The 13,467-nt window shown below is 44.1% G+C and overlaps 1 protein-coding gene across 5 annotated transcripts in view; it reads left to right on the top strand.

Moving 5' to 3' along the window:
- The first annotated feature begins 325 nt into the window (after positions 1-325).
- The window catches only part of LOC129828634 (brain-specific angiogenesis inhibitor 1-associated protein 2-like), a 169,800-nt gene continuing 156,658 nt past the window's right edge, over positions 326-13,467 (top strand). For 2 of the 5 annotated variants that reach the window (XM_055889726.1, XM_055889725.1), the window contains exon 1: positions 699-1,038. In XM_055889726.1, the coding sequence (XP_055745701.1) occupies positions 964-1,038 (75 nt within the window). In that variant the 5' untranslated portion in view covers positions 699-963. Of the gene's footprint in view, positions 432-697; positions 1,039-13,467 lie in introns of those variants that run through there. The other 3 variants (XR_008755261.1, XR_008755263.1, XR_008755264.1) reach the window with 3 other exon arrangements.

Here is a 13,467-nt window from a genome sequence, read left to right as displayed (position 1 = left end):
GCTCATCTTAATGAAGGAGGGTTGTCAAAAGAGCAAGTTAAACCCGGTTAACTCTGTAGAGTGGTCAGGCGCGGGAAGGGGGGGGGGGGGGGGGGGGGGGGTGACCTTTGTCTCTCAACACTATAAGGTACTGTATTTTTTCCTCCTGCGTTATTATAATGCTAATACGTTTCTGGAAAACAGCAACAGCAGCATAGTTATTGTCCATATCCAATAAAGAATAAAGCCTAGACATTTTAGAGACTTCCCAACAGGCTCTTGTAGTGCAGATCGTGACTTGCTGAATGAATTGTGGAGGATTCCCCTGTTCCTACATCACATATTGTAGCATACTGTACGAGCAAGGTGACGCCGTCCTACACCGACACACACTACTACATTCCAGCCACTAAGCCTGTGCATACATGGATAGCAATGCACAACTGTAACAGGTAGCTAGCTATTCAATTGTACTGTTTTGTACACTGTTCGATACTCTACGTCATTATTTATACCATCTGTTTACGTTATTTGTTTTGCCTAAAATGTGTTCGCTTCAAAATGTGTTCATTTACTTAGATCACAATCTGTTGAAATCGTATTGTTGGGTATAGAGATGTGTGCATAGCTGTACTGTAGTCATTCAGGCATGCGGGTATTATGAATGATTTTTACGCAGAGGCAGAGCAGAGGCAGCGGTGTGGGCAGTGTTCGAGAGAGGAGGCGGATCCCTTTAAAATGGCAAGCAGCTATGAGCAGGCTGCCTGCGTTCTCTGTCAGCGGGTGGTATAGCCTCCAGACTGCGTGGGCTAGTGTGGGCGCAGTTGAAAAGTTTCTTATAAAAGCGGTGATTCCGGAGTCTCGTATTACGCGCGTCCCCTCCCTCTGTAATAATTGATTCTAACTACGATTCCTTCCACCTACTCTGTTTCTCCTTCGTAGTATTTCTTTGAAAAGCTTCCGTCACTAAAGGAAATCTGGTCTATGGTTTTGGCTGAAGAAGGTTCCACGATGTCTCGGACTGACGAAGTACACCGTATAACGGAGAATGTCTATAAGGTAAGAAGCAGACAGCGGTCCATTCACTCCAGCTTCATTAATGAATACATTGATTATTGTTTTGATTAAGTCGCTTGATGAGTGGAGCCTCGTCAGCTGATGAGATCTGATAACGTGGTTGCTGTTGGATTCGTTTCGGACTTTGTTTTACGCAGAGGTCAAGATAAGTCTACTCTCTATTAGAACAAATACAATATCCTTTTTAATGAACATTGATAACGGCTTTGGCTTCTATGGTGTACCTGGGGAATTTACAATCACACCCCATCTATAGGTCTCATCAATGCTCTAAAAGTAGAGATTTGTTTCTCTGCAGTGAGGGACACTGCGTGCAGTAACGGCAACAGCCATAGGCTCATAGGGGACCAGAAAAAATGTATACACAATTCCCCAGTCCAAGTTTCATTTGAATTAGGGGATGTGTATCAAAGTGACAGTTTGCATCGAGGTAGACCGGGACAGCTCAATTTGCATGTCATATTGGTTTAAGGAGTTCTGTCAGACCACGGAAGGGTTTTTCGCTGTAACCAGTTGAGCTAAATGGTTTAGAAAGTAGACTACACAAATATATTAAGGCTCAGAATAGCGGTGTCATTTTTATTTTATTTTTACATTTAAATCATTTTTGCAATTAGGGTTAAATTGACAGATTTTTCACGTAATTGGCTCGTAATTCCAACCAGCGACCTTTTGGTTACTGGCCCAACGCTTTTCACCGCTAGGCTACCTGCCACCCTCTTATTTTAGCAAGGTGGCTTGTTAGCATTGCCACACAAAATGAGTGTCAACACCTATTTTAGTCCAAGTCAAGCACCGCTTGTTAGAGATTCTGAACTATGGCGATATTTGACCGATTTAAAAAAATACATATATATTAATTCTCTACCTCTTTCCGTCGCTCTTTCACCAAGCTAGAGGAGTTGATTGAGGGAATAAGGGACCGTCCCAAACTTTTTGAAACTGCCCTGTAGTCTAAAGCATTTCGACAGGTCCTTCCCTCCCGCTATTTCCACAACAAAGCCCTGCTTTAGCAGAGCCAAGGGCGGAGGTGCTACTCTTCAGTTTCACTGCACTGTAATATGTTGTGCATTTCCCAAATGGCACCCTATTACCTTTTTTATAGTGCACTACTTTGGAATAGGGCTCTGGTAGAAAGTAGTGCACTATAGAGGTAATAGGATTCCATTTGGGATTGACAGGTTGTGCCATCCAAACAAACTAGATTTCAGGAAGGGAAGAGAAATGTGCAGGGGTACAAGAGTTTGAATAACCTGTGAAATCTGGTCCATATGGTAACCAGAGCCTAGTGACTGCTATGCTATGAGTGGTTTCTAACACCTAGACCCAACCCTCCACATACCCCTATAGGTCGACTTTCAAGGTTCAGTGGTGGTAGAGCAGCCTGATGCTGAGACCTGTGGAAGATGTTGGGGGTCCTTAATGACCCGTGAGAGGTGTTGGGGGTCGTCAATGACTCGTGGAAGATGTTGGGGGTCCTCAATGACCCGTGGAAGATGTTGGGGGTCCTCAATGACCCGTGGAAGATGTTGGGGGTCCTCAATGACCCGTGGAAGATGTTGGGGGTCCTCAATGACCCGTGGAAGACGTTGGGGGTCCTCAATGACCCGTGGGAGATGTTGGGGGTCCTCAATGACCCGTGGGAGATGTTGGGGCTCCTCAATGACCCGTGGGAGATGTTGGGGCTCCTCAATGACCCGTGGGAGATGTTGGGGCTCCTCAATGACCCGTGGGAGATGTTGGGGCTCCTCAATGACCCGTGGGAGATGTTGGGGCTCCTCAATGACCCGTGGGAGATGTTGGGGCTCCTCAATGACCCGTGGGAGATGTTGGGGCTCCTCAATGACCCGTGGGAGATGTTGGGGCTCCTCAATGACCCTTGGAAGATGTTGGGGGTCCTCAATGACCCGTGGAAGATGTTGGGGGTCCTCAATGACCCGTGGAAGATGTTGGGGGTCCTCAATGACCCGTGGAAGATGTTGGGGGTCCTCAATGACCCGTGGAAGATGTTGGGGGTCCTCAATGACCCGTGGAAGATGTTGGGGGTCCTCAATGACCCGTGGAAGATGTTGGGGCTCCTCAATGACCCGTGGGAGATGTTGGGGCTCCTTATTGATCGATCAGGGAGAGGAGGAACAGGTGCTAGTCAAATGAGAGCGAGAGAGCATTGCTGATGGGAAGGTCACTGGATGTGACGATATTTTAGCGAATGGGGAAGGGAAGCAAACCCATGTCGCTGGCATGAAAGGCAAACACCCTACGCATTGCGCCAATAGAGTTCACTCACTTGGTGGGAATTGTAGGGTTCATATAGTGAGGATCGCTACAATATGATGTAGAATGACAGGTTCGTCATTATGGAGTCAGTCAGTCAGTGTGGAGATATTTTCCTGACCAGCAGGTTGACTCATTACAGAGCCCAGCAGAGGGAGAGAAGAGAGGGAGTGCTGGAGCGATGCAGAGGGGGAGAGATGGCGAGTAGCAGCCGACCTGGTAATCTGACCCACGGCTTGGGGCCTATTGTGGGGCGACTGATGCTGACTGGCGGGGGCTCTGTGTGTGTGTGTGTGTGTGTGTGTGTGTGTGTGTGTGCATGCGGCTCTTAGACATGTAGAGTGGTGTTTGCCTCAGTGAGTCTCTGAGTATGTTCACATGTACACAAATAATTCTATATTAAACTGACTATGGAAATAGTTATGTCAACTCCTTACTCTTAATTGGCGTAAAGGTCAAAATCAAAGTAAGCATTTGTCAATTAAAACACCTGGTTTTCTGAGCAATATTTTCAAAGACCTGACCAGACGAGGCGGTGAGGTGCCAGCTTCCATCTGATATCATACAACCATAGATACTGGTATGTTACTGAGGAGGAGGACAGCTGGATGCCATCAGATGGTACAGTATTAACAAAATGATTTATTACATCAAGGCAAGGTGTGAACATCACTCTGTGAGCTGAGGGGGATGATGTTTAAGAGGTAGACATGGGAGTTGGTTGTCTCTGTTATTCCCTGAGAAAGGGGTGTACTTGCAGCCACGCTGGCAGTGTGGTGCGGTGCAGTCTCTCTGAAGTCATTGCTATTGCCTGGCAGCTGCTTGCTGACTGCGTAATCTCCAAGCTCGCTCAGATTCCAAGAATACAAGACACCGTCTGCAACATTGTGCTGGGACTCACACGTGAGTGTGTGTGTGTGTGTACCTCTGCCTATATACTTGGCTTGGCCATGAAAGGAGGACATCCCCACCTCCAGACAATCTGCTGTGACCAACCATCAGAACCTCTGCTGTCCTACACACACCAACATTTTGTGGGTATGTCAAAGCTTAATCATCCTGGCTCAATTGGTAGTCCACGAGAGAGTTTATCCATTAAATTAGATTTTTTTTCCATTAGCCGCAGATGATCTGTTAAATGCATTTTGGCTTTGTGTTGAGATAATTGCTATCATTTCAATAGTGCTATTAGCCCGCTCCATCTCAGTGAGGTATGCTGAAATACATCACCAAATATGATGAAAGCAAACATCTGAATATGAAAGAGTCACAATCAATCACGGGTATATATTATGCATATCATTTTTTTTTACAGCGCATTCGGAAAGTATACAGCCTTATTCTAAAATTGATTAATCTACACACAACACCCCATAATGACAAAGCCAAAACAGGTTTTTAGAAATCTTTGCAAAAAAAAAAGGATACCTAATTTACACAAGTATTCAGACCCTTTGCTTTGAGACTCAATTGAGCTCAGGTGCATCCTGTTTCCATTGATCATCCTTGAGATGTTTCTACAACTTCATTGGAGTCCACCTGTGGTAAATTCAATTGATTGGACATGATTTGGAATTGCACACACCTGCCTGTATAAGGTCCCAAAACCAAGCCATGAGGTGGAAGGAATTGTCCGTAGAGCTCCGAGACATGATTGTTTCGAGGCACAGATCTGGGGAAGGGTACCAAAACATTTCTGCAGGGAGGTGACCAAGAACCTGATGGTCACCCTGACAGAGGTCTAGAGTTCCTCTGTTGAGATGGGAGAACCTTCCAGAATAACAACCATCTCTGCATCACCACCAATCAGGCATTTATGGTAGAGTGGCCAGACGGAAGCCACTCCTCAGTAAAAGGCAAATGACAGCCCGCTTGGAGTTTGCCAAAAGGACTCTCAGACCATGAGAAACTCTTTAGCCTGAATGTCAAGCGTCACGTCTGGAGGAAACCTGGCACCATCCCTACGGTGAAGCATTGTGGTGGCGGCATCATGTTGTGAGGATGTTTTTCAGCGGCAGGGACTAGGAAACTAGTCCTGCTTGAGGGAAAGATGAACGGAGCAAAGTACAGAGAGATCCTTGACGAAAACCTGCTCCAGAGCGCTCAGGACCTCCGAATGGGGCGACGGTTTACCTTCCAACAGGATGACGACCCTAAGCACACAGCCAAGACAAGGAAGGAGTGGCTTCAGTACAAGCCCCTGAATGTCCTTGAGTGGCCCAACCAGAGCCCGGATTTGAACACGTTTGAACAGTTCTGGAGAGACCTGAAAATGGGGTATTGTGTTTAAATTGATGAGGGGGGAACGATTTCATCCATTTTAAAGTAAGGCTGTAACATAACAAAATGTGGGGGGGGGATCAAGGGGTCTGAATACTTTCAGAATGCACTGTACATTATACAAATATACTGATTTATTCTATTGGAGTAAGAAACAGTCCCGGGTTGTGTCGAATGGAACCCTATTCATTTCATAGTGGGGCGCAGGTAGCCCAGTGGTTAGAGCGTTGGGCCAGTAACCGAAAGGTTGCTGGATCAAATCCCAGAGCTGACAAGGTTAAAAAGCTGTCGTTCTGCCCCTGAACACGCTAGTTAACCCGCTGTTCCCCGGTAGGCCGTCACTGTAAATAAGAATATGTTCTTAACTGACTTGCCTAGTTAAATTTTTATAAAAAATTGTGCACACATTTTGTTGCCTGTCTACCCGTCCACATGGCTCCGGCCAAACACCATGCCCATGAATGTTTCTTCTCCACGATGAGTCTGGATTTTCCTCCCTCCCCAATGTCTTCTGGAATACGAACACATTTTGATTGGTCGGAGAAACCGATGGGTTGGGCCACCGCCGGCCTACATGACAGTATCAACTTTAATACTCAGATTGGTCAGATTTGTTAGAGACGATCCTATCGCTGATTTCTTTTGTACAACGCCCATCATTTTAAAGCCACAAACGACCTTTAGGATTGCAGATTCAGATTGACTGTACAGTATACAGAGATCGATTGAGCAGCACAATGTAACTCTGGATGAGTCATTAGCCTACTTCTGTCCAAAGCCCCATGGGAATTGGTCAAAAGTAGTGCACTATATAGGGAATAGGGCATCATTTGGGATGCAGTTGTAGTCTCTGTGACATCACAGTGGTATTACTAGTGGCTATAGGCAATGTGTAAACTGTATCCTGAGGCTGTTTTACACCTGCCAGAACAAAGTGTGTGGTTGGTTAAGTCTGTTTTCTTTGCACAGCCCACCATGCGAGTAGTGTTGGGTGTTGTCGGGTACAGATGTCGGATCTTCATTTTACCCTTTTCGTCCTGCAGCAGAAAGATTTGAATTCATGTTTTAGAATCGCTACCAGGAGACAGCTGGACGCAATGTTTGTAGGCTGCACAATCATTTAAAACTGTAGATCCACTGGGCATATGATTAGGTATGTCCAAACTTTTGACTGGTACTGTATGTTTTAAGGCAAGCAATATGCCCAATGACTGATTGGTTGTCTCAGTGCCTGTGTGGTCCAGCGGTTACAGCCAGAGTTGGCATGGGGTTAGAATCAGGCCCACTCACTGCCCTTTGAATGTTTTAGTTACTCTATGGGCTATACTGGTCCTCTAATGGTTGTACTTCCTTATCAGATCACTTCAGTTACATAGTGACGATATAATATTATAAATCTATCAGATGACAACCTTGTCACTCCCCCCAAAAAAATGTTTTATATTACTCGAAACTATTGCAGATAACATCTACATTTATTATGAGTATTTAAGTAGTTTTATACCCGGATACTTTTTTTTTTGTCCTACTTGAGTAGTTTCTTAAGAAGGCTACTTTTACCTGAGTAAATTACAATCTAAGTAGCAGTACTTTTACCTAAGTACAGATTTTTTGTATTCTACACATCTCTGTAAATGATACGTAGCTTAACTATAAAACGTTGGCAAGCATTCACACTGGAGGAAAGTTTATCAGTACGCCTGCATCTGTCAACACAGGATGGTAATGCTTAGGGACAATTGTACATGCACGGCGAAATGACTACTCTGACTGCGTACTATGGGAGCGCTCGGTTTGTTGTTTTGAAAGTCTCTGAAAAAAGTGTTCTATTGAAAAATGTATGGTAACTAGCTAGCTAACTCTTGAGTTTGGATCCTGCGACGTGGTTGGCATCAGTTGCTGGGACCGCTGCAATCTGTCCAGGGATCTTGCCGACCAAGGGTCTGAGGAGCAGCTTGGCGTAGCAGCTAACCTAGCTGCGTATCAAGCTACCAGGATTTTCTTGAGGGCTTGAACGCAACCCGCGATGTGTTTAGCCTTTATGGCTGGGACCATGGATTGTCCCGGGCTTACATTTTACATTTACATTTTAGTCATTTAGCAGACGCTCTTATCCAGAGCGACTTACAGTAGAGTGCATACATTTTATTACATTTTTACATACTGAGACAAGGATATCCCTACCGGCCAAACCCTCCCTAACCCGGACGACGCTATGCCAATTGTGCGTCGCCCCAAGGACCTCCCGGTTGCGGCCGGCTGCGGACAGAGCCTGGGCGCGAACCCAGAGACTCTGGTGGCGCAGCTAGCACTGCGATGCAGTGCCCTAGACCACTGCGCCACCCGGGAGGCCTACTGCGCCACCCGGGAGGGCTTGTGGCTGTCTTGATTGCTGCTCATCCATCTTCCCTGCGAACTGCCCAGTCTTGTACTGTATGGAGTAACAGCGTAGCCAACATTGCTACCATGGCGAAGACCAAAGCTGGTGGGAGTACCATTGAGGACAGTGGTTTCTCGCTATTACCAGGTGAAGGATGTTTTAAAATAACAAAAATTGTTCAAAAGAAGTTGTTACAATAAAATAGCTTCAACTAATAAAATAATTGACGACCTGACCAGCGAGGTCCAAGACCTGAAGAACAGTTTGCAGTTCTCCCAGGGTGAGCTCAATGAGTTTATTAAACAGGAGAATGGCAAGATGACAGCAATCTGTAAGTCATTGAGAGGACATCAGTTCTGTATGTGAAGCCATGAAAATCGGATTTCTCTATCATTGTTATATCAAGGCAGAACAACATTGTTGTGGAGGGAATTGCTGAATCTCCACATGAGACCTGGATGGAGTCTGAGGATAAGGTGAGGGAAATGATCTCTGAGAAACTGAAGATGGACCACAGGAAGATTTGAGGTGGAGCACGGCCACTGGACTGAACTCACCACCGGCCCAGGTGACAGGCCCATGCCAATAGTTGTCAAGTTCCTGAGGTTCAATGACAATGTAGCTGTTCTGGAAAGAGACCACAACTTGAGAGGAATGTACATCTTCCTCAACGAGGACTATCCTGTGCACCAGTAGAGGAAATAAATTATCACAGCCATGCAAGCTGCCAGAGCGAGTGGGACATTGCTTACATCCACTATGACAGGCTCATTGTCCACCCTCCCTCTCAGAAGCTTGGAAGGGATGAGGGAGCCAAGCCTATGAGTTTCGTACCTTCAACCCCAGCACCACACACACACACACACACACACACACACACACACACACACACACACACACACACACACACACACACACACACACACACACACACACACACACACACACACTTACACACCCCAACTGATTTAATGGACTGTTAAATGTTTTTTGTCTCTTGCTTTGTTTGCTCTTTTTCCATATTATGTCTATCTCTGATAAGCTACTCAGAAAAGGGCTGAAAATGGCCCATATTAACATATGTAGCCTTAAAAATAAGGTTAATAAAATCAGTAACTTGCTAACATCAGATAACATTCATATATTAACCATGTCTGAGACTGACTTGGATAATTCCGTTGATACAGCAGTTGCAATACAAGGATAGAAGAGACAGGAATGCCCATGGGGAGGTGTTGCTGTATATATTCAGAGCCATATCCATGTAATGCTTACAGAAGATTGTATGTCAAGTGTTATTGAAGTGTTGTGGTTGCAGGTTCACCTGCCTCATCTAAAGCCTTTTCTTTTGGGGTGTTGCTATAGGCCACCAAGTGCTAACAGTCAGTTTCAACATAATATGTGTGAAATGCTTGACCGTATATGTGATGTAAACCGAGAGCTATACTTTCTTGGATATCTGAATATTGACTGGTTTTCATAAAGCTGTCTGCTTAAGAGGAAGCTTCTCACTGTAATCTGGTTCAGGTTATAAATCAAAATTCTATCAAATATTCTGGACCCTCAGTGTCCCATGCTAGTGATCTCCAGACACAGCTGCAGGCTATTTGCGCAAAGTAGGTCTACCTGATTACTTATGACGTTTCCAGTGAATCAGAGCATGACATTTCTTTTCCCTTTCATGAGGAGTGGTTATCGAAAAACAGAGGTGGAAAGATTTTTCAAATAGACTACATTGAGGAACTATTGTCACTCTTAATAGATGTAAAATTATACTTTTTTTTACTTGCTGTTTTGAAGTGAAAAAATTACTTTTGAGATGCTCCCACAGCTCATTAGTGGTGGTGAGTTAAGACAATACTATCATATTCCCAATTGGGCATGTTTTATAAGCCTACAGTACATTAGCCTAGGCCTACTATGTGTAGTCAGGTGCGTGTCCTTACTCAACATTGACAGGAGCGCTCCAAACAAAACACAATTAATACATTGACAACTTGTAAATGGAATTAAATAAACCAAAACTTGTTTATCATAAGTGTAGCCTAGGTTGTGCTGTTGAAGTAGTTGAGGAGACTAAGTTACTTTGTGTTACCTTTGATTTGTAAACTGTCATAGTCAAAACATACAGTACCAGTCAAAAGTTTGGACACACCTACTCATTTGAGATTTCTTTATTTTTACTATTTTCTTCGTTGTAGAATAATAGTGAAGACATCTCTACTATGAATTAACACATGGAATCATGTAGTAACCAAAAAAGGGTTAAACAAATCAAAATATATTTGAGATTCTTCAAAGTAGCCACCCTTTGCCTTTGACAGCTTTGCGCACTCTTGGCATTCTCTTAACCAGCTTCATGAGGTAGTCACCTGGAATGCATTTCAATTAACAGGTGTGCCTTGTTAAATTAATTTGTGGAATTTCTTTCCTTAATGCGTTTGAGATAATCAGTTGTGTTGTTACAAGGTAGGGGTGGTATACAGAAGATGGCCCTATATGGTAAAATATAATGTTCGTATTATGGCAAGAACAGCTGAAATAAGCAAAGAGATGGCTCTGATGAAGACCACCACAGGAAAGGAAAACCCAGAGTTACCTCTGCTGCAGAGGATACATTCATTAGAGCTACCAGCCTCAGAAATTGTAGCCCAAATAAATGCTTTACAGAGTTCAAGTAACAGACACATCTCAACATCAACTGCGTGAATCAGGCCTTCATGGTCGAATTGCTGCAAAGAAACCACTACTAAAGGACACCAACAATTAGAAGACTTTCTTGGGACAAGAAACCCAAGCAATGGACATTGGCCCGTTGGAAATCTGTCCTGGTCTGAGTCCAAATTTGAGTTTTTTTGGTTCCAACCTCCATGTCCGTGTGAGACGCAGAGTAGGTGAACGGATGATCTCTGCATGTGTGGTTCCCACCGTGAAGCATGAAGCAATTTGGAACTCGGTAGTGAGTGTTGCAACTGAGGACAGACGATTTTTACACGCTTCAGCACTCGGCAGTCCCGTTCTGCGAGCTACTTCGCAGCTGAGCCGTTGTTGCTCCTAAACGTTTCCACTTCACAACATCAGCACTTACAGTTGACGGGGGAAGCTCTAACAGTGAAGAATTTTTTTACGAACTGACTTGTTTTAAAGGTGGCATCCTATGACAGTGCCACGTTGAATGTCACTGAGCTCTTCAGTAAGACCATTCTACTGACAATGTTTGTATGGCTATTGCATGGCTCTGTGCTCGATTTTATTTTTAAATATATTTTTTTATATATACACCTGTCAGGTGTGGCTGAAATGATTGAATCCACTCATTTGAAGGGGTGTCCACATACTTTTGTACATAGTGTGTGCATATACTGAACAAAAATATATAAACACATATGTCAACTATTTACTGAGCCACAGTCCATTATAAGGATTATCAGTCAATTTAGATCAATACATTTTCCCTAATCATCTATGGATTTCACGTGACTGGACAGGGGTGCAGCCATGGGCCCAGCCAGTCAGAATTAGTTTTTCTCCACAAAAGGACTTTTTTTTTTTTTTTTACAGACAAATACTCCTCAGTTCCATCTGTTCTCCAGGTGTTTGGTTTCAGACGATCCCGCAGGTGAAGAAGCCAGATGTGGAGGTCCTGAGCTGGCATGGTTATATGTGGACTGAGGTTGTGTGGCCAGTTGGCCGTACTGCCAAAATCTCTAAAATGACATTGTAGGCGGCTTATGGTAGAGAATTTTACATGAAATTATCTGGCAAAAGCTCTGGTGTACATTCCTGCAGTCAGCATGTCAGTTGCACGCTCCCTCAACTTGAGACAACTATTGTATTGTGTGACACAACTGCATATTTTAGTTGCCTTTTAGTGTCACCAGCACAAGGTGCACCTGTGTAATGAGCATGCGGTTTTAATCAGCTACTTGATATGACCCACCTGTCAGGTAGATGGATTATCTTGGCAAAGAAGAAATGCTCACTAACAGGGATGTAAACAAATGTGTGCACAAAATGTGCGCGGAAATAAGCTTTTTGATCGTGTGGAACATTTTCTGGGATCTTTAATTTTCAAGGCTCATGAAACATGGAACGAAAACGTTTTAGAGGTTTTTCTATTCAATAGAACTGTGTGTGGCTATGATATTTAACACTCCCCAGAGAACTCTCCTCAGTCTTTGTTGACCGTACATTCCACTGTACATATTGTTTGGTATAAGCAAGGACGAGTTTTACATCTTAAAGACACACAAGGCTTCACTGCACGCTACAGCACTTGTTGACAACAACTCTGGTAGAGATTTTGTTTTCAGAGAAGGATACTGTCATAAATCAGCGGGGTGATGTATACAGACACTAGGCTACATGCTGGTCTCTTGGTCTGTGTCTCTCTGTCTCCCCCCCTCTCCCAGTTTACTGAGATATTCACACTTCAACCAAGCGGTTTAAATACCTATTTCCTGTTGACATGTAATACAGTCCTCAAAAACATATACATTACTCACTACCCGTCATTGATGTCTGCAAATATATATATATATATATATATATATATATATATATATATATATATATACTTCTGAAAAACAATAAGGTCGTAGCTTCCATTGTGAAATGTTGTTCCATATTCTTTGGAGTGTTCACTGTAAAACCTTGTTGGTTAAATTGAATTCTAGGGTGCTCAAATGTGTGGAGATCCATTGTGGTTTTTAGACATTGTAGGCAAGTGTGAGTTATTACCTATATGTTACAATGCAGAAGCACAAGGCAATTATAAACCACTACTCTAAATGATCGATGGTCTGTTAATAACATGCTCCTGTCTGTGTGTCTCAGCCAGGACAGCAGGACAGCTAGTGTCCCAGTTCTTTACGGGTGACATACAGGACAGTTGTCATTCCAGTCCTCTACGGGTGACACACAGGACAGCTGTCGTCCCAGTCCTCTACGGGTGACAGACAGGACAGCTGTCGTCCCAGTCCTCTACGGGTGACACACAGGACAGCTGTCGTCCCAGTCCTCTACTGGTGAGAGACAGGACAGTCGTTAGGGTGTGGATGAAGGGATGCAGAGGATATAGGGATGAAAGGAGGATAGAATGCCTGCTCCCTCTCTCTCGTCAATCTCTTCAGATTAATGTCCTGTCCCGTGAAAGGAACACAGTTCAATCAGATTTAACCCAGACATAATTACTTAAACACAAACTCTCTACAGTCTGCGCCCTAGGATGACATGATATCATATTTCTACCACAGCAGCAATCAGTACCATCAGCCTGTGCCATGTGTCCCAAGTGGCACCCTATTCCCTGTGTAGTGCATTACTTTAGACCTATTGGGCCCTGGTCAAAAGTAGTGAACTATATAGGGAATAGGCTTCCATTTGGGACATAGACAGTGACTCAGCAGCAGAGGTGCCACAGCGGACATATTAATTATTCTTAGGTCATTCTGAGTGAATTCTCTGATCCAATGTGG

The sequence above is a fragment of the Salvelinus fontinalis genome, chromosome 30 (assembly GCF_029448725.1).
Source record: "Salvelinus fontinalis isolate EN_2023a chromosome 30, ASM2944872v1, whole genome shotgun sequence".
NCBI lineage: Eukaryota > Metazoa > Chordata > Actinopteri > Salmoniformes > Salmonidae > Salvelinus > Salvelinus fontinalis.
Note: the sequence above shows the minus strand (reverse complement) of the source record. Positions and strands in the feature narration are given on the sequence as shown.